At 41.1% G+C, this 20170-nt stretch overlaps 2 protein-coding genes across 4 annotated transcripts in view; both read right to left on the bottom strand.

Annotated features, from left to right (window-relative positions):
• The window catches only part of LOC121370495 (uncharacterized oxidoreductase YrbE-like), a 28756-nt gene extending 11656 nt beyond the window's left edge, over window positions 1–17100 (bottom strand). The window contains exons 1-3 of one of the 3 annotated variants that reach the window (XM_041495778.1): window positions 16975–17100; window positions 6369–6454; window positions 617–776 (exon numbers count right to left, since the gene is read on the bottom strand). In XM_041495778.1, coding sequence (XP_041351712.1) covers window positions 617–776; window positions 6369–6414 — 206 coding nt within the window. In that variant the 5' untranslated portion in view covers window positions 6415–6454; window positions 16975–17100. Of the gene's footprint in view, window positions 1–616; window positions 777–6368; window positions 6455–9585; window positions 9988–16974 lie in introns of those variants that run through there. The other 2 variants (XM_041495770.1, XM_041495787.1) reach the window with 2 other exon arrangements.
• Window positions 13981–16752, bottom strand: LOC121370490. The gene is made up of 2 exons (XM_041495756.1): window positions 16462–16752; window positions 13981–16071 (listed from the first exon to the last, which is right to left on the bottom strand). The coding sequence occupies exons 1-2, from the start codon at window positions 16474–16476 to the stop codon at window positions 14185–14187; spliced, it is 1902 nt and encodes a 633-aa protein (XP_041351690.1). The 5' UTR covers window positions 16477–16752; the 3' UTR covers window positions 13981–14184.
• Window positions 17101–20170: the final 3070 nt, after the last annotated feature.

Raw genomic sequence — 20170 nt, 5'->3', positions numbered from 1 at the left:
TGGTTTGACCACCACCTCCATTTAGCTGCCAAGTAAAAAAAAAAGCACCTTTAATCCCCCCCACTTGTAACACCACCCACCCCACAACAGGCACAGATGAAGGATTTCTGAGAGGGGGGGGGGGAGGGGGGTCCAAATGTGATGACTGATCTCTCCTTTTACACAGAACAGTTAAAATAATCAAGTTTTCCCCTTAAAGGTTATGGTCGGTTTTCAAAAAGGGGGGAGGGGTCTGGACCCCTGGACCTAAACTGCATCAGCTACTGCACAAGATTATGTGTCAGGTACATGTATATATGCCTGACAGAGAAGCACACATTGGCATAATCAGGAGGGTGAGGACTTAGCCCTCCTATCACACCTCTCTATCTCCCCCAACCTGATGCACCATAACATGACTCAAAGACAGTGTGGGTGCAACCCCTACATCACTGTCCCCTCCAATATAAAATCCAATAGCCGATGATTAATTATTCAATGTGCTTCAGTGGTGTCGTTAAACAAAACAAACTTCAAAGACGGGCGTCTCAATTATTTTTGTGGATTCCTGTAACTTAATGATGCAAGAAGCCAAAGACATTTCAGTAAAATGTGACTAAAACTGAGGTATGCTTACCTGGGATCTTTTAGCATAGGGTCAAGGTCATCTGGACCTGTACAACTGGCTGCCAATCCAAAAGAATCAATAAATTTCTTTGCATCTTCGAGTTTGTTTCGGACGATCCATTTGATGCTGGCTCGGGGAGATGCCATCAGGTTCTTCACATGAACACCACCTGCAATGGTTTTATTTCAGCCAGTTATTTTTATTGTATGTTTAGGCCTAATCTGTATATATTTATGCTTGAACGTAACAATTTGTCTCCCACAGCAATTTAAAAACAAAATTGCTGTGGGTGAAATGGCCCACTGACAAGCAATTTACAAGCCTGTCCACGGCAATTAAAAAAAACCCCAAACTTTTGCAGCAAATAAATAAATAAGACTGAAAGGTTATTTTGCTATATGAAGACATATTTTAAAAATACTAATGTTATATATACTGGGAGATATTGTACACTAGGCGTAAACATTTTGCCATCACTGAGGAGCTGTGATGCTCCCAACCTACGGCAATTTATATCTCAACGACGACAATTGCCATCAGTGCTGTGGTTAAATTTGAGCCCTGAGAAAGAAAAAAAGAAATATTTTATTTAACTCGATACATTTTAATTATGGTTATAAAGCACTGGACATATGGCTAAAGACCTCAAAGATAATTAAAAAGGAAACCTGGTGTTGATACGCTACCCTTTTTGGTTAGCAGCAATGGATATTGAATATACATGATCCCACAGACAGGATAGTACATACCATGACCTTTGTTACACCAATATGGAGCACTGACTGGACCAAAATAGCCCAATGGTCCCACTAAAAGGGATCAATACTTGGTGAAAGGGCCAGATTTAGACCTTGGGGGGCCCGGGGCACTTCAGGTTCGGGGGCCCTTCAACATAGAAATTAAATTACATGACAAATTAAAAAAATGAACTAATTTGATAATTATTACATTTTTTATAAAGGAAATCCTTAGTTTGGGGGGCTCCTCTGGCAGGGGGGGGGGGGGCAGGGGCAATTGCTCCCTTTGCCCCATTATAAATCCGGCACTGCTTGGAGAGCACTTTACCACTGGGCTATGTTATACATGCAACTGCTTTTGACAACCATAAACAATTATTGTGTGTCCATATTCCACACACACAATCCAAAACCCATGCACATGGAAATGCACTACATGTATATTTGTACAAGCACTTGAAGTTGAAGTATGCTATCTTGAAGTTGAAGAATGCTATCTTGGGGACACACCGGAGCTCTTTGATTTTATTTCATTCATTTGTCATTATTGGTGGACAGGTTGTAGCCCAGTGGTAAAGAGTAATACATTTGTGTGCCATGTAAACAGAGTGACATTCAGGTACCAGTACGACTAGGTGTAAGGGACGGGTTGTAGCCCAGTGGTAAAGAGTAATACATTTGTGTGCCATGTAAACAGAGTGACATTCAGGTATATCGGTACGACTAGGTGTAAGGGACGGGTTGTAGCCCAGTGGTAAAGAGTAATACATTTGTGTGCCATGTAAACAGAGTGACATTCAGGTATACCAGTACGACTAGGTGTAAGGGACGGGTTGTAGCCCAGTGGTAAAGAGTAATACATTTGTGTGCCATGTAAACAGAGCGACATTCAGGTACCGGTACGACTAGGTGTAAGGGACGGGTTGTAGCCCAGTTGTAAGGAGTAATACATTTGTGTGCCATGTAAACAGAGTGACATTCAGGTACCGGTACGACTAGGTGTAAGGGACGGGTTGTAGCCCAGTGGTAAGGAGTAATACATTTGTGTGCCATGTAAACAGAGTGACATTCAGGTACCGGTATGACTAGGTGTAAGGGACGGGTTGTAGCCCAGTGGTAAAGAGTAATACATTTGTGTGCCATGTAAACAGTGACATTCAGGTATACCGGTATGACTAGGTGCAAGGGACAGATTGTAGCCCAGTGGTAAAGAGTAATACATTTGTGTGCCATGTAAACAGAGTGACATTCAGGTACCGGTACGACTAGGTGTAAGGGACGGGTTGTAGCCCAGTGGTAAGGAGTAATACATTTGTGTGCCATGTAAACAGAGTGACATTCAGGTACCGGTATGACTAGGTGTAAGGGACGGGTTGTAGCCCAGTGGTAAGGAGTAATACATTTGTGTGCCATGTAAACATAGTGACATTCAGGTATACCGGTACGACTAGGTGTAAGGGACGGGTTGTAGCCCAGCGGTAACGAGTAATACATTTGTGTGCCATGTAAACAGAGTGACATTCAGGTACCGGTACGACTAGGTGTAAGGGACGGGTTGTAGCCCAGTGGTAAGGAGTAATACATTTGTGTGCCATGTAAACATAGTGACATTCAGGTACCGGTATGACTAGGTGTAAGGGACGGGTTGTAGCCCAGTGGTAAGGAGTAATACATTTGTGTGCCATGTAAACATAGTGACATTCAGGTACTGGTACGACTAGGTGTAAGGGACGGGTTGTAGCCCAGTGGTAAAGAGTAATACATTTGTGTGCCATGTAAACAGAGTGACATTCAGGTACCGGTATGACTAGGTGCAAGGGACGGGTTGTAGCCCAGTGGTAAAGAGTAATACATTTGTATGCCATGTAAACAGAGTGACATTCAGGTACCGGTACGACTAGGTGTAAGGGACGGGTTGTAGCCCAGTAGTAAAGAGTAATACATTTGTGTGCCATGTAAACAGAGTGACATTCAGGTATACAGGTACAACTAGGTGTAAGGGACGGGTTGTAGCCCAGTGGTAAGGAGTAATACATTTGTGTGCCATGTAAACAGAGTGACATTCAGGTACCGGTATGACTAGGTGTAAGGGACGGGTTGTAGCCCAGTGGTAAAGAGTAATACATTTGTGTGCCATGTAAACAGTGACATTCAGGTATACCGGTATGACTAGGTGCAAGGGACGGATTGTAGCCCAGTGGTAAAGAGTAATACATTTGTGTGCCATGTAAACAGAGTGACATTCAGGTACCGGTACGACTAGGTGTAAGGGACAGGTTGTAGCCCAGTGGTAAGGAGTAATACATTTGTGTGCCATGTAAACATAGTGACATTCAGGTACCGGTATGACTAGGTGTAAGGGACGGGTTGTAGCCCAGTGGTAAGGAGTAATACATTTGTGTGCCATGTAAACATAGTGACATTCAGGTACTGGTACGACTAGGTGTAAGGGACGGGTTGTAGCCCAGTGGTAAAGAGTAATACATTTGTGTGCCATGTAAACAGAGTGACATTCAGGTACCGGTATGACTAGGTGCAAGGGACGGGTTGTAGCCCAGTGGTAAAGAGTAATACATTTGTATGCCATGTAAACAGAGTGACATTCAGGTACCGGTACGACTAGGTGTAAGGGACGGGTTGTAGCCCAGTAGTAAAGAGTAATACATTTGTGTGCCATGTAAACAGAGTGACATTCAGGTATACTGGTATGACTAGGTGTAAGGGACGGGTTGTAGCCCAGTGGTAAGGAGTAATACATTTGTGTGCCATGTAAACAGAGTGACATTCAGGTATACCGGTACGACTAGGTGTAAGGGACGGGTTGTAGCCCAGTGGTAAAGAGTAATATATTTGTGTGCCATGTAAACAGAGTGACATTCAGGTACCGGTATGACTAGGTGTAAGGGACGGGTTGTAGCCCAGTGGTAAGGAGTAATACATTTGTGTGCCATGTAAACAGAGTGACATTCAGGTATACCGGTACGACTAGGTGTAAGGGACGGGTTGTAGCCCAGTGGTAAGGAGTAATACATTTGTGTGCCATGTAAACAGAGTGACATTCAGGTACCGGTACGACTAGGTGTAAGGGACGGGTTGTAGCCCAGTGGTAAGGAGTAATACATTTGTGTGCCATGTAAACAGAGTGACATTCAGGTACCAGTATGACTAGGTGTAAGGGACGGGTTGTAGCCCAGTGGTAAGGAGTAATACATTTGTGTGCCATGTAAACAGAGTGACATTCAGGTATACCGGTACGACTAGGTGTAAGGGACGGGTTGTAGCCCAGTGGTAAAGAGTAATACATTTGTGTGCCATGTAAACAGAGTGACATTCAGGTACCGGTATGACTAGGTGTAAGGGACGGGTTGTAGCCCAGTGGTAAAGAGTAATACATTTGTGTGCCATGTAAACAGAGTGACATTCAGGTATACCGGTACGACTAGGTGTAAGGGACGGGTTGTAGCCCAGCGGTAACGAGTAATACATTTGTGTGCCATGTAAACAGAGTGACATTCAGGTACCGGTACGACTAGGTGTAAGGGACGGGTTGTAGCCCAGTGGTAAAGAGTAATACATTTGTGTGCCATGTAAACAGAGTGACATTCAGGTATACCGGTATGACTAGGTGTAAGGGACGGGTTGTAGCCCAGTGGTAAAGAGTAATACATTTGTGTGCCATGTAAACAGAGTGACATTCAGGTACCGGTACGACTAGGTGTAAGGGACGGGTTGTAGCCCAGTGGTAAAGAGTAATACATTTGTGTGCCATGTAAACAGAGTGACATTCAGGTATACCGGTACGACTAGGTGTAAGGGACGGTTGTAGCCCAGTGGTAAAGAGTAATATATTTGTGTGCCATGTAAACAGAGTGACATTCAGGTATACCGGTACGACTAGGTGTAAGGGACGGGTTGTAGCCCAGTGGTAAAGAGTAATATATTTGTGTGCCATGTAAACAGAGTGACATTCAGGTACCGGTACGACTAGGTGTAAGGGACGGGTTGTAGCCCAGTGGTAAGGAGTAATACATTTGTGTGCCATGTAAACAGAGTGACATTCAGGTACCGGTATGACTAGGTGTAAGGGACGGGTTGTAGCCCAGTGGTAAAGAGTAATACATTTGTGTGCCATGTAAACAGTGACATTCAGGTATACCGGTATGACTAGGTGCAAGGGACAGATTGTAGCCCAGTGGTAAAGAGTAATACATTTGTGTGCCATGTAAACAGAGTGACATTCAGGTACCGGTACGACTAGGTGTAAGGGACGGGTTGTAGCCCAGTGGTAAGGAGTAATACATTTGTGTGCCATGTAAACATAGTGACATTCAGGTACCGGTATGACTAGGTGTAAGGGACGGGTTGTAGCCCAGTGGTAAGGAGTAATACATTTGTGTGCCATGTAAACAGAGTGACATTCAGGTATACCGGTACGACTAGGTGTAAGGGACGGGTTGTAGCCCAGTGGTAAAGAGTAATATATTTGTGTGCCATGTAAACAGAGTGACATTCAGGTACCGGTATGACTAGGTGTAAGGGACGGGTTGTAGCCCAGTGGTAAGGAGTAATACATTTGTGTGCCATGTAAACAGAGTGACATTCAGGTATACCGGTACGACTAGGTGTAAGGGACGGGTTGTAGCCCAGTGGTAAGGAGTAATACGTTTGTGTGCCATGTAAACAGAGTGACATTCAGGTACCGGTACGACTAGGTGTAAGGGACGGGTTGTAGCCCAGTGGTAAGGAGTAATACATTTGTGTGCCATGTAAACAGAGTGACATTCAGGTACCGGTATGACTAGGGTCCGGTCTTTAAATTAAACACCTTATAAGACTCATAATGCAAATCTTTTCACAAGTTTATGATTTTTATCATCACTATGAAAAATTTTTTAATTCTGGATATATCTGGATACACTGAAAAATAACTTGGAAAGCAAAACAGCTTGTAAAACTGATTATAATCTGGAAGCATGTTGTGCATTTTGAGCAACATTTTTTTTATGTAGTTAACATACACTTACCCATTCTTCCGAAGCCTAAAACTGCAATTCCTTGTTTGTGAGACATTCTGTTAATCTATTATTAAGTAAGCAAAAATCTTCCGTATCTGAAAATAAGATGATTTATTTCAGCTTTTAAAAATGACAAAGATTTATATTTTATTGAAAATTTAAAAAAAATGGTTGAAAATAACAAGAATCATTTCAGTCTGAAATTAAGAGATTCTTTCTGCAACTGAAAATAACAGTATTTAATATAGTAAATGTATTTAAATATAAAAAGATTGCAGTATGTAGGGGAAAAAAAATCATTATTTAAAAACAAGCATTCTGAGAGTATTGCTAAAAGCAAATTTTCCCCTGCCAGGCCCAACATACTTTTCATATCTTCTAAGTTCAAGGGCCATAACTCTGTCAAAAATGGGATAATCTTCATCAAGGAGGGCCCATCATTAAAGACCACACAGATACTGAGAGAGGAAACCCACGGTCGCCACTTCATGGGCTACTCTTTTCAATTAGCAGCAAGGGATCTTTTATATGCACCATCCCATAGACAGGATAGCACATACCACAGCCTTTGATATACCAGAAATAGCATAATGGGACAACTGACGGGGATCGATCCCAAACTGACTGTGCATCAAGCGAACACTTTACCACTGGGCTATGCCTCGCCATATGATAATACCAAAAACTAAATCAGCTCAACATCTTCTGGCATTAAAAAAACTAAATCAGCTCAACATCTTCCGGCATTACAAAAACTAAATCAGCTCAACATCTTCCGGCATTACAAAAACTAAATCAGCTCAACATCTTCTGGCATTACAAAAACTAAATCAGCTCAACATCTTCCGGCATTACAAAAACTAAATCAGCTCAACATCTTCTGGCAATACAAAAACTAAATCAGCTCAACATCTTCCGGCATTACAAAAACTAAATCAGCTCAACATCTTCTGGCATTACAAAAACTAAATCAGCTCAACATCTTCTGGCATTAAAAAAACTAAATCAGCTCAACATCTTCTGGCATTAAAAAAACTAAATCAGCTCAACATCTTCCGGCATTACAAAAACTAAATCAGCTCAACATCTTCTGGCATTAAAAAAACTAAATCAGCTCAACATCTTCTGGCATTACAAAAGGTCCAGAAAACAATAAGTGTCACAGACAGTTTTCAAAGCTTTTGTTTTGTTTAACGACACCACTAGAGCACACTGATTTATTAATCATCGGCTATTGGAATGTCAAACATTTGATAATTCTGACATAGTCTTAGAGAGGAAACCTGGTATATTTTTCCATTAGTAGCAAAGGATCTTTTATATGCGCCATCCCACAGACAGAATAGCACATACTACAGTCTTTGATATACCAGTCGTGGTGCACTGGCTGAAATGAGAAATAGCCCAATGGGTCCACCGAAGGGAATTGATCCTAGATCGACCGAACATCAAGCGTTTTACCACTGGGCTACATCCCGCCTGGGACTGACTGAGACAAAACCTATAGTTCTCTCTGGTTGGACCAGTAGGGAACTAAGAAGACTATCCATACAGAATTAGGGTCTCCACGAGTACTCGAGTACTCGGGCACGGGTTGAGTCTAGTAAGACTCAGTTCTGTTCACAGGACTCAAGTACTCATACAAGGTGCAATACAAAGATCAACTATAATACAATGGACAATGTAGACCAATCATTTCACCAGTAGATAATCAACAACATAAGTTACATAATAATTATATGATCATGTGCTAGTTTCTCTTTTAATTTGGCCGTCCATCTGTCACAACACTGAACATAATCCACTGGTTTCTGAATGCAATACGATGGCATGATTTGGCATCCATGTTCAGCACTGGAATTAGGATGCACAATACTATTTCACTTTATTCCTTAGTCTCATTATCATCTATCGGGTACTCGGGTCCGGTTTGACCCTTGAGTACTCGAGTCCAATATTTTAGACTCGTGGAGGCCCTATGTAGAATACTTATTGTGGCATCTGCAATCAAAGTTTACTTTATTTTTATTTTATACAAGGGTCCATTCAACATTTACAAAATACAAAATCTACCATATCTTACACTTGTAAAATCTGTCATTTATTCCAGTTTAGGTTGACATAAAAAAAGAAAGGAAATGGTTATATTTTTTTACACTCAATTTGATAAAAATATAAATAAATGAAACTAAGTAATACTCACACATTGTGAAGTGTTTGCTTTTTATCCAGGGGCAAAGACTGGGGAGGTACAGAGTTTAGACACACACACACACACCATGCACGCGCACACACACACACAACATAAAAGCACACACAAGTGCACACACATACAGCATAAAAGCACACACAAGTGCACACACACAGCATAAAAGCACACACATACAGACACACACAGCACAAAAGCACACACACAGCACAAAAGCACACACATTAAACCAATTCCAGGGGCACATCATATTCTGAACCTCGGAGGGGGGGGGGGGGGGGGGGGGGGAGAGAGACATATACCAAACCCTTCTGTCTACATTTTTTCTGGACACCTATATTGCACAAAAACATTTTAACGTCGGTGTGTGTGAATCACACCAGCCTATGCCCCTAATATCAAAGGCAATGATATGTGCTGCCCTACTTCGTTCCAACCAATGCACTACAACTGGTCAAATGCTGTGGTATGTGCTATCCTATCTGTGGGAACGTGCATACAAAAGATCCCTTGCTGCTAATGAGAAAATGTAGCAGGTTTCCTCTTAGACTATGTGTCACAATTATCAAATGTCCGACTTCCAACAGCCGATGATTAATAAATCAATGTGCTGTAGTGGTGTTGTTAAACAAAACAAACTAACTTTTAACCACTTTCATTAACCCATAACAATTAACCATTAACCTCCATCTTGGACAGACAGCCCAGACACATATAGCTCTGGGGCCTGTTCCACAAAACGATCTTAGTACTACGATCACCGTAAGTACATAAGGTAGTTATGCACTTAAGGTGATCTTAGGGCTAAGATCATTTCGTGGAACGGGGCTCTGGTGTGTGCCCAGGACATTGTCTTGGAATAGTAATAAGAATAAGAATCAAATAAAATAAAAATACTATTTCATGCATCAGTCTTTGAAAACAATTTTAAGACAATACAAAAAAACAAAACAGAAGAAAAAACAAAAGAAAAATCTTAAAATCTACTCCCACAATAAATAAATAAATGCATAGTACCTGTTTTACGAGAAATGTATCCCAACATACAACCTATATATTATTTTTTTGCCCAGTCAGCATTTACACATGCTTTAGAAAAAGAGGGTGAAAGTCAGAGTGACATACATGTACTTTAGCTGCTAACACATACATTAATAATGCAGCAGTCCGTGCCCGACTATAGGATCAATGTGGATGCACTCATGCAAAACAGGTATAACACATCATTGTATAGAAGTAGAAATATTTCCACTGGCCTTGGAGACTAGTAAAGAAAAATTTACTTTTCTCAATTAAAAAATAGTGGTCAGTCCAGGATTGATCTCCATCGGTGGGCCCATTGGGCTATTTCTCATCCTGTATGTGCTATCCTGTCTGTGGAATGGTGTATATACATGTAAAAGATCCAGGGCGGGACATAGCACAGTGGTAAAGCGCTCGCTCGATGCGTGGTCAGTCTGGGATCGATCCCCGTCGGTGGGCCCATTGGGCTATTTCTCATTCCAGCCAGTGCATCACGACCGGTACATCAAAGGCCAAGGTATGTACTATCCTGTCTGTGGGATGGTGCATATAAAACATCCCTTGCTGCTAATCGAAAAGAGTAGCCCATGAAGTGGCAACAGTGGGTTTCCTCTCAATGTGTGTGGTCCATAACCATATGTCCGACGCCATATAACCGTAAATAAAATGTGTTGAGTGCGTCGTTAAATAAACCATTTCCTTCTTTCTTTGTAAAAGATCCCTTGCTACTAATGGAAAAAAACAAACATTCGCTTCACAACTTACCATACTGCTATTCATGTTCATTCACTAATACTTTAAATTCAATTAAGGTTCAAGTACACTGTCCTGGGCACACCTCAACCATCTATCACTGGGCTACGTCCCGCGCCCCCCCCCCCCCCCCCACCTACCCATTGAGTCATTAAACTTTCTCTGTGTGTGGAAGGAGGTATTGGGGTGTGAACCCAGCATCTACCAGCCTATGTCCATGCTTAACCACTGCACCACTGAGGCCGGTAGGTTGCTCATGTGAAGCAGTTCATGCTACAAGTAGAGAATCAATGTGTGCACCGATGCATGTCAACCTTCTGTTCTGGATTGGAATATATGCCAATGCTGCATATAGATCTAAGATGTCGCTTCATATATACATATATACCACAAAAAAACCCACTACCACTAGATCACACTGATTTATGAATCATTGGCTACTGAATATGAAACATTTGATAATTCTGACATACAGTCTTAGAGGAAACCTGCTAAAAAATTTCCCATTAGTAGCATGTGGTCTCTTATATGCACCATCCCACAGACAGGATAACACATACCACGGCCTATGATATTCCAGTCATGGTGCACTGGCAAGGGACGAGAAATAGCCCAATGGGCCACCGACAGGGATTGATCCCAAACCGACCGTGCATCAGGCGAGCCTTTTACCACTGGGCTACGTCCCGCCCTACAAAATATACAGTGCAGGGATGGGAACTAGGCAAGTAAAAACTGCTGAGAATGAGCACATGTTAAAATATACAGTGCAGGGATGGGAACTAGGCAAGTAAAAACTGCTGAGAATGAGCACATGTTAAATATACAGTGCAGAGATGGGAACTAGACAAGTAAAAACTGCTGAGAATGAGCACATGTTAAATATACAGTGCAGAGATGGGAACTAGGCAAGTAAAAACTGCTGAGAATGAGCACATGTTAAATATACAGTGCAGAGATGGGAACTAGGCAAGTAAAAACTGCTGAGAATGAGCACACGTTAAAATATACAGTGCAGAGATGGGAACTAGGCAAGTAAAAACTGCTGAGAATGAGCACATGTTAAATATACAGTGCAGAGATGGGAACTAGGCAAGTAAAAACTGCTGAGAATGAGCACATGTTAAATATACAGTGCAGAGATGGGAACTAGACAAGTAAAAACTGCTGAGAATGAGCACATGTTGAAATATACAGTGCAGAGATGGGAACTAGGCAAGTAAAAACTGCTGAGAATGAGCACATGTTAACATATACAGTGCAGAGATGGGAACTAGGCAAGTAAAAACTGCTGAGAATGAGCACATGTTAAATATACAGTGCAGGGATGGGAACTAGGCAAGTAAAAACTGCTGAGAATGAGCACATGTTAAATATACAGTGCAGAGATGGGAACTAGGCAAGTAAAAACTGCTGAGAATGAGCACGTTAAAATATACAGTGCAGAGATGGGAACTAGGCAAGTAAAAACTGCTGAGAATGAGCACGTTAAAATATACAGTGCAGGGTTGGGAACTAGGCAAGTAAAAACTGCTGAGAATGAGCACATGTTAAATATACAGTGCAGAGATGGGAACTAGGCAAGTAAAAACTGCTGAGAATGAGCACATGTTAAATATACAGTGCAGAGATGGGAACTAGACAAGTAAAAACTGCTGAGAATGAGCACATGTTAAATATACAGTGCAGGGATGGGAAGGCAAGTAGGAGAATGAGCACAGTTAAAAACAGTGCTGAGAATAAAAACTGCTGAGAATGAGCACATGTTAAATATACAGTGCAGAGATGGGAACTAGACAAGTAAAAACTGCTGAGAATGAGCACATGTTAAATATACAGTGCAGAGATGGGAACTAGGCAAGTAAAAACTGCTGAGAATGAGCACGTTAAAATATACAGTGCAGGGTTGGGAACTAGGCAAGTAAAAACTGCTGAGAATGAGCACATGTTAAATATACAGTGCAGAGATGGGAACTAGGCAAGTAAAAACTGCTGAGAATGAGCACATGTTAAATATACAGTGCAGAGATGGGAACTAGGCAAGTAAAAACTGCTGAGAATGAGCACATGTTAACATATACAGTGCAGGGATGGGAACTAGGCAAGTAAAAACTGCTGAGAATGAGCACATGTTAAATATACAGTGCAGAGATGGGAACTAGACAAGTAAAAACTGCTGAGAATGAGCACATGTTGAAATATACAGTGCAGAGATGGGAACTAGGCAAGTAAAAACTGCTGAGAATGAGCACATGTTAACATATACAGTGCAGGGATGGGAACTAGGCAAGTAAAAACTGCTGAGAATGAGCACATGTTGAAATATACAGTGCAGGGATGGGAACTAGGCAAGTAAAAACTGCTGAGAATGAGCACATGTTAAATGCTGCTACAGTTCTAGTCCCACTGGGGTGATCATAGTTTAAACTCATTGTAGGATTTTTATGGTTGGCAGATCCATTATCCATGTCAATAAAGAAAGGCCTGCAATTTGTTTACTTGGATACGAACAAATTTTACATATCTGTCAGTTAAAGGGTTCCAGCCAATGGTGGCAAAGTGGGTGGGACTAATGTTTTCTTTTCATGGAGACTAGTAACTTTCCAAGGCTACTAGTCTACCAGGCCATTGGAAAATTTTCTCAAATTAGACCCCTACACAGTTGAATATTATCGTGACATTTGTTATCTTCTAAACCTAGGATACCTGGAGGCTGCAAAATAATCTCATTGCTAACATTTTATGAAAAACTATTAATGTCTTTATCTGAAAACAATAATCTCTCTATTTATCATTCCAACCTGTGCACCTCGACTGGTATATCAAAGGTTGTGGTATGTGCTATCCTGTCTGTGGGTTTCTTGCTACTAATGGAAAAATGTAGTAGGTTTCCAAAGACTAATTTGACATTCAATAGCAGATTAATAAATCAATGAGCTCTAGTGGTGTCGTTAAACAAAACATGGCTATTAAACGTTTGTTAACACCGAGGCCCACTTTCCATCGTGTGGGTGCTTTTCCATAACTGCATTTTCGCAATTAGATTATTAGGCCTGTACAAAATTTAAAGCTGAAATGTACTTTTCAGCTGAAAATAAATGCTTTATGTTACGTTTTTCAGTGCGCTGGGAATTCCGTATATGGAAAAGTCCTATATGAATACTGTATGTGCGGGAACATGTGTGCAGGCCTAACAGTAACATATAAGACATTTTGACAAACACTTTCTCACAGACAGGACAGCCAGGGTTTTTACCAGATGGTAAAACAGGTATGGCGCCATACCCAAATATTTTTGCAGAGTTTATATTTTTAAGTTAAACGTTTAACAAAATTAATGACTCTTATATCATTACTGTATGATTTTCCTAACCCTAACCCTAAACTTAACCCATTTCCTTTGACTGTTTTTGCATTCAATTCCAAAGTGCCATACCCAAAAATTGATACTTTGATACCATTGTGGCACTAATTAAGAAGGGGGAAAATCTAATGGGTCCCCTGACAGAGTTTGATCCTAATACCTACAAGCACCTGAGACGAGTGGTTAATCAACTGAGGTACATGTAGATGCAACCCCCTGTATCCCATCTGAAGATAAAAACGGACGCGGCTGGAAGAACACAATCACATGAGTCCCTTAAAAAATTTAATCTATATACAGTTAGTTGCATAATAAATTAATTTAAATTTCAATGAATGTAAAGAGCTCCGTTTATAAACTGTGGAAGACATTTTTCACAAACTGAAAGCTTTTCATCAACTTTTTCACACATAATACAATGTAAGCAGTACTACTTCTCTTCGATGAACTGCCCCGAACTGAGATGTAGTGCATGTTTATAAACTGTGGAAGACATTTTGTCCGAACTCTGAAAGCTTTTCATCAAGTTTGTCACACACAATACAATGTATGCAGTAATATTTCTCTTCAATGAACTGCCCCGAGGTGGTGCATGTGTCGAGGTGCGTCCAGTGAGGGCAACTCTCACAGTGCACCCAGTCCACGACCGCTACATCGCCGACGGCCGCACCATCCGCAGAATCTACCCTGTGACAAGCACAACACTTCTGTTCGTTTTCAATCCACACACTTCCGTCAATGTTTTCAATTTCCAGATCCACGTTTTCGTTCACTTCGATATTTGTCGTGAGCTCCACAGCATCACTTTCATCGGGAACAATGTTGAAGTTGCTGACATCATCGATGTACCCCGAGACAACCCGATTCTGACTGTCACTGTTATAATCAATGTCATCATCATCACCATGGTCATCATCATCATCATCGTCATCATCTTTTTCTTCATCTTCTTCTTCAGATGAAGAAAATTTCCTTTTCTTACGTTTTCGTTTAGATTTGCGCACACCCAACTGATCACTAATTCTAACTAATTCTCCATTAGAAGCGACACTCGCTTTTCGTTTTCTCTGTCGCATTTCATTCTCATAAATATCTGAATCAGACTCATCATTTTCCGATTCAGAATCGTCCATTTCTGGGCGTTTCTTCTTTTTCTTGGCTCGCTGAGACTCTGTCCATCTTGCCTGTTTGACTTTGGTGTTAACGATTGGCCGGTTCAAGGCAAAGGCATTGTACGGGATGATTCCCAGCCCAGAGAAGACCAATGGAAGACTTGACTTGTCTGTGACCTTGTTGTATACATTTAGCGAAACTTCGGACACAAAACTTGGTAGAGAGGTTCTTGACACGTCTCCTTTGACTACACTCATCTGCTTGTTGTATAGATCCTCAAATCCTGTGAGAACCGACAATGTTTTTGTATGCTGGTACAAGCTGATATGTGGAGGAAGGGGAAACAGAACAATATTTCTTTCCAGCAACCACTCAACAACCCCAGGGCATGTGATGAATTTGTGGGCGTCGTACAAGACCAAGAGGTGACGTTTACTTTTCCTAACTCTGTCTCGAGCACATGGAATAAATGTGTTGAAGAAGTAATGTTTCAAGACATCCCCACCCAACCAGCTCTTCTCGGTTACGGAGAAATGCACAGGAGCTGATTTGGAATCGAATGTTGTGTTGTCAGTGAAAACCAAGTACCCAGGGATCTGTACACCTTTGTAATTTCCTGCTCCGATGAATATCACAGAGGTTGATTTGGATCCCGTCACAGACGAGGAATCAACTGACCCTTGTTTAATTGTCACATTCAGTTTAGTATTGAACTCAAAGTCGACTTTGTCCATGATAAAAATTGTCTCTGGTCGTAACTGAAACCTGTGTTCCTCCATCAGTGCCTCAAGGTCATTGTAGTATTTCACTATCACCTCCCGCGTCACACACAAATGTTTACTAAATGGACGGACAGAAATGACATCGGGATATTTTTTCAGGAAATTGTAATACCATATTTTCCCAATCTTACCCTGACCTTTCAAATTATGTTTTCCAAGATGGAGAGCATACTCGGTGGCCATCTGTAAGAAATCTGCTTTTGCGAAGCCGTAGCCGATGCTGAAGAGATATTTGACGTGTTCGGCAAATTTTATCTCATTTTCCTCTGGCAAAAGTGATTTGCGACCCAGTTTTGTATAGAGAGGCCGTTTGCCGTGGATTTTATCGGATAGGGTCATGTACGGGATCTTAAATTCTTTGGCAGCCTGGTACACCGTCATCTTGTGCAAAACGACGGCATTGTAGGCATCTTCAACAGCCTGCCTAGAGTACTGCTGATACTTGCTGCTGCCATCTTTCCTGGGTTTCTGAAAAATTAATTTAAAAACACAAAAACTTCATTAATCTAGATGATTCAAAATTCTACTTGAAGAATAGACATTTGAGAGAGAGAGAGAGAGAGAGAGAGAGAGAGAGAGAGAGAGAGAGAGAGAGAGAGAGAGAGAGAGAGAGAGAGAGAGAGAGAGAGAGAGAGAGAGAGAGAGAGATTTTATGAATGAATGTTGAATGATTAACATAACTGTTACAACTCCTTAATAACAGAATATCTAATCCTAATTCTGTTCAATTTTCACAAACACCTTTCGTGATACATTTTATTCTTGGTATGAACGAAGTCCATGGTTCTTTTCAGTGCATTTCGGTTTTTTAGCAGAGCCGAGTTATTGAAAATAAACTAAGTAAAAATATGAATTTACCTTTCTCTTCCTCATATTGCCTGGTAAAAATAAGAACCACAGCTTCTGTTCAGGTTCCTCACGTGATGAAAACAGGTCAGGAGTCCGTATCACGAATTAAAATGCATCACGAAAAAATAAGACACACGAGCGTACATCGATACGAGGTCGCACTAAAAAAGTAAAAGGACCGCACAACACATTAATCATCGGCCAACATTTGGCAATTTACACATACATTCTAAGACCGGAAAACTGCTATATTTTTCCATTAGAAGCAAAGGATCTTTTATACGCATATCATCCCACAGACAGGATAGCACAAACCAAGGTATTTAATTGACCAGTCGTGATGCATTGGCTGAAATGACAAATAGCCCAATGGGCCCGCTAATGGCGATAGATCCTAAAACCGACCTCGCATCAAGCGAGCGCTCTACGACTGGACTATGTCGTGTCAACGGAACTAATGAGCTAAGTTTCGCTTATGTTCTCATTGCTAATATATTTGATGAGTTCGTAAAATGTCCCTACGTTGATAATTATTATGAAGTTGATATGAAGTGAGCGCTGCGTTATATCGTATCTAGCTAGGTTATTTCGGAACAACCCCGGATCGAACAAGCTCTCTAGCGTTCGCCGATGTTCAACAGAGCGAAACTTTGTTCAAGGTTTGACGCATTTCGGAATACTAGATGCATGCAAAGTGTATGACCTACATCTGTAATAATTTATACTGCTGTGCACATTGGCGTAGCCGGGATGTTATAGGGGGGGGGGGGGGACAGGGGGGAGACCACATGAGTCGTTATGGTGCGATGAGCAAATAAAAGAAAAACCAAAAATAAAAGGATGCCTCTCCAACCCTATTTACACCAGTCGCCGACTAAAGTTTTGCAATATACACACACACACACACACACACACACACACATATCATCCATTAAAGGCTTTTGTAAGAGGTATCGCTGGCACTATAATTTGCGATATCTCTTGATTGGTCAAATTTTAATCACAAGACAATGTTTTGTTATGTCAGTTTGTTTCAGCACTAAACCCAGGGACATAGCGTGAGCTGGACCTGGGGGTGGTGGTGGTAGTGGTGGTGGTGGTTGCATCACCAGAAACTCCATATGTTTTAGTTCTGAAAGCGGACCATTTGCTTCAGCGGGGGGTCGTCTGAACCCCCCAGCCTACGCCCTTGAAACCTACCATTAGTGACGTCACGCCACTACCGTTCTGCTAGTTAATGAAAGTAAAGAAAGAAATGTTTTATTTAACGACGCACTCAACACATTTTATTTACGGTTATACGGCGTCAGACATATGGTTAAGGACCACACAGATTTTGAGAGGAAACTCACAGACAGGACAGCAAACACCGCTGCCTTTGAAAGACCATTCGTGGTGCTCTGGCTGGAACAAAAACTTACCCAATGGGCCCACCGACAGGGATCGATCCCTGGACGACCACGTTTCAGGCGAACGCTTTACCTCTGTATGGGGGCCACGCTTCCCCAGTGACACCTGACCGGCCCTCTCCCTTTTTATATTGGTCTTGTCATCTCGCAAGACGAACCAGTGTGGGTGCGCCCCCCCCCCCCCCCCCCCCCCCCACACACACACAACTACCCAAGTATAAAATTTGGCCACTCCATGCAATGAGTTCAACTAGTCCAAAGAAATAGAATCATGCAATTTCTTTACCATCGACTTTTGATAGCAAACAGTTGCGCTGGGTGCATCAGGCCTACTAGAACCGCTTCGCCCGTTACATTTAGTTTTGGCGATTATCGCAGAACCATAATTTCATTCTAACAGCACGAAGTAAGAGAGATAATTTTCGCACCCTCGTGGGATTAATATCTGGCTGAGAAGCACCAAACAACCAGAAGAGTTTCAACACAATACCTGTCACAAAGATTCGTATAATATAGATAATTCTACACCAGTGACCGTTGGATACCATAATTTTTACTTTGCCAGTCAATTTTGATCGTTTTCTTCTTCTTCATTGGATGATATGGTTTATGCTTTGCTCATTTGCCGGGGAAGGGGGGGGGGGGGGGAGAGGGCGGGAGAGAGAGAGAGAGAGAGAGAGAGAGAGAGAAGCAGAGACGGGGACAGGAGATAAAACAGGCAGAGAAAGACGGAGAGAGAGAGAGAGAGAGAGAGAGAGAGAGAGAGAGAGAGAGAGAGAGAGAGAGCGTGCGCATAATTATTTTGTCTTATGTCACACAGTAGTGTTGTGAAAACCTATGTCTCCATGACCTACTTTTACAAATTACTGCACATTAAAGGAAATCTATGTCTGGGCTGTATCTTCCTTATCAATTGAATTTTGCATACAAGTACTACTTGGAATGGCCACAATGACCTACGTTTCATGGATTACTACTCCTTAACAGAAGTAATTACTGCACACCCCCCCCCCCCCCTACCCCAACCCCCACTGTTGGTGACATCTTACATTAAACATATGTCTATAACATAATAAATGCACTGGAGCATTTTTGTAACAAACATCAACTGCAGTTTATAAAAATATTATCACACCCACACCCACCACCCACAACAAGAACAAAAATTGCCTTGGTCATCTTTGAAATTGTTTATTTACAATGTATAGTCTGATGTAAAAACTATGAAGATGAATGACACGATACATATAAGAAATGGATAATGAATGACCTCGTATTTACAATGTAAAATACTCACTGATATATGATATATACAATATTTTACACTTCAGCATGTAATACAGAGATTATATTACAGGAACACATTGGATACAGGATCGGTACGATGACAATGGGTTAGTTACGGAAAAACAACAACACTAATGAATAGTTACAAAACCTAACAAAAAAAAAAAACAATGCTGCCATCATCTACTCTATAAATGTTACAGCAGTATGAAAAAACATACCCACCAATATATGGAGGTAAAGAAAACATTAATACACATGTAAATACATAAACCAGTTGACTTGATGTTTTCTACACATAAACACAATACTGGTACTTGGAGTGTCAATAAAGCACAAAATATAATTAACAATGATCCACTTTTAATACACGCGAAGAATAATTAAAGGGACTGTACAGAATTTACAGCCATTGTAAGATAATTCTGACTAACATGATGGTTTTGGGCGACTAAAATTACATAATTAAATAAATTTTCTTATTCAGAATACCAGCGTCTGTAAATCCAATGTGATTGTAGTGTGTGCTGTTTTTTAGCTATCATTTTTCATTTTAATTTGTAATATATATTTTTGAATATGTACGAAATTATTAGGAGGTAAAATCTAGTTTGGGATACTTAAACATTAGGATCAGTGCAAACACCTTTTTAAACAGACACTGATATTGCAAACAATTGCTCCGTTAGTCGAAAACATCTTACACTAGAAGAAAACTCAGGACTGTCCCTGTAACATTTTCCACATCAACCAAAGAAAAAAGAAGACCCTGGTTTTGTTTAACGACACCACTAGAGCACATTGATTTATTAATCATCCCAACCAATGAAACCTGGCTACATAATCGGACTAGTACATGTAGTACATGTGTTATCATTAGAGTTGGGAATTGAGTGACATTTTGTTAGCGATTCTCAGATTGTAAAGTTTGTTTTGTTTAACGACACTACTGGAGCACACTGATTAATTAAACGTTGGCTGTTGGATGTCAAACATTTGGTAATTCTGACTCGTAGTCATCA

The sequence above is a fragment of the Gigantopelta aegis genome, chromosome 1 (genome assembly GCF_016097555.1).
Source record: "Gigantopelta aegis isolate Gae_Host chromosome 1, Gae_host_genome, whole genome shotgun sequence".
NCBI classification, from domain to species: Eukaryota; Metazoa; Mollusca; class Gastropoda; order Neomphalida; family Peltospiridae; genus Gigantopelta; species Gigantopelta aegis.
Note: the sequence above shows the minus strand (reverse complement) of the source record. Positions and strands in the feature narration are given on the sequence as shown.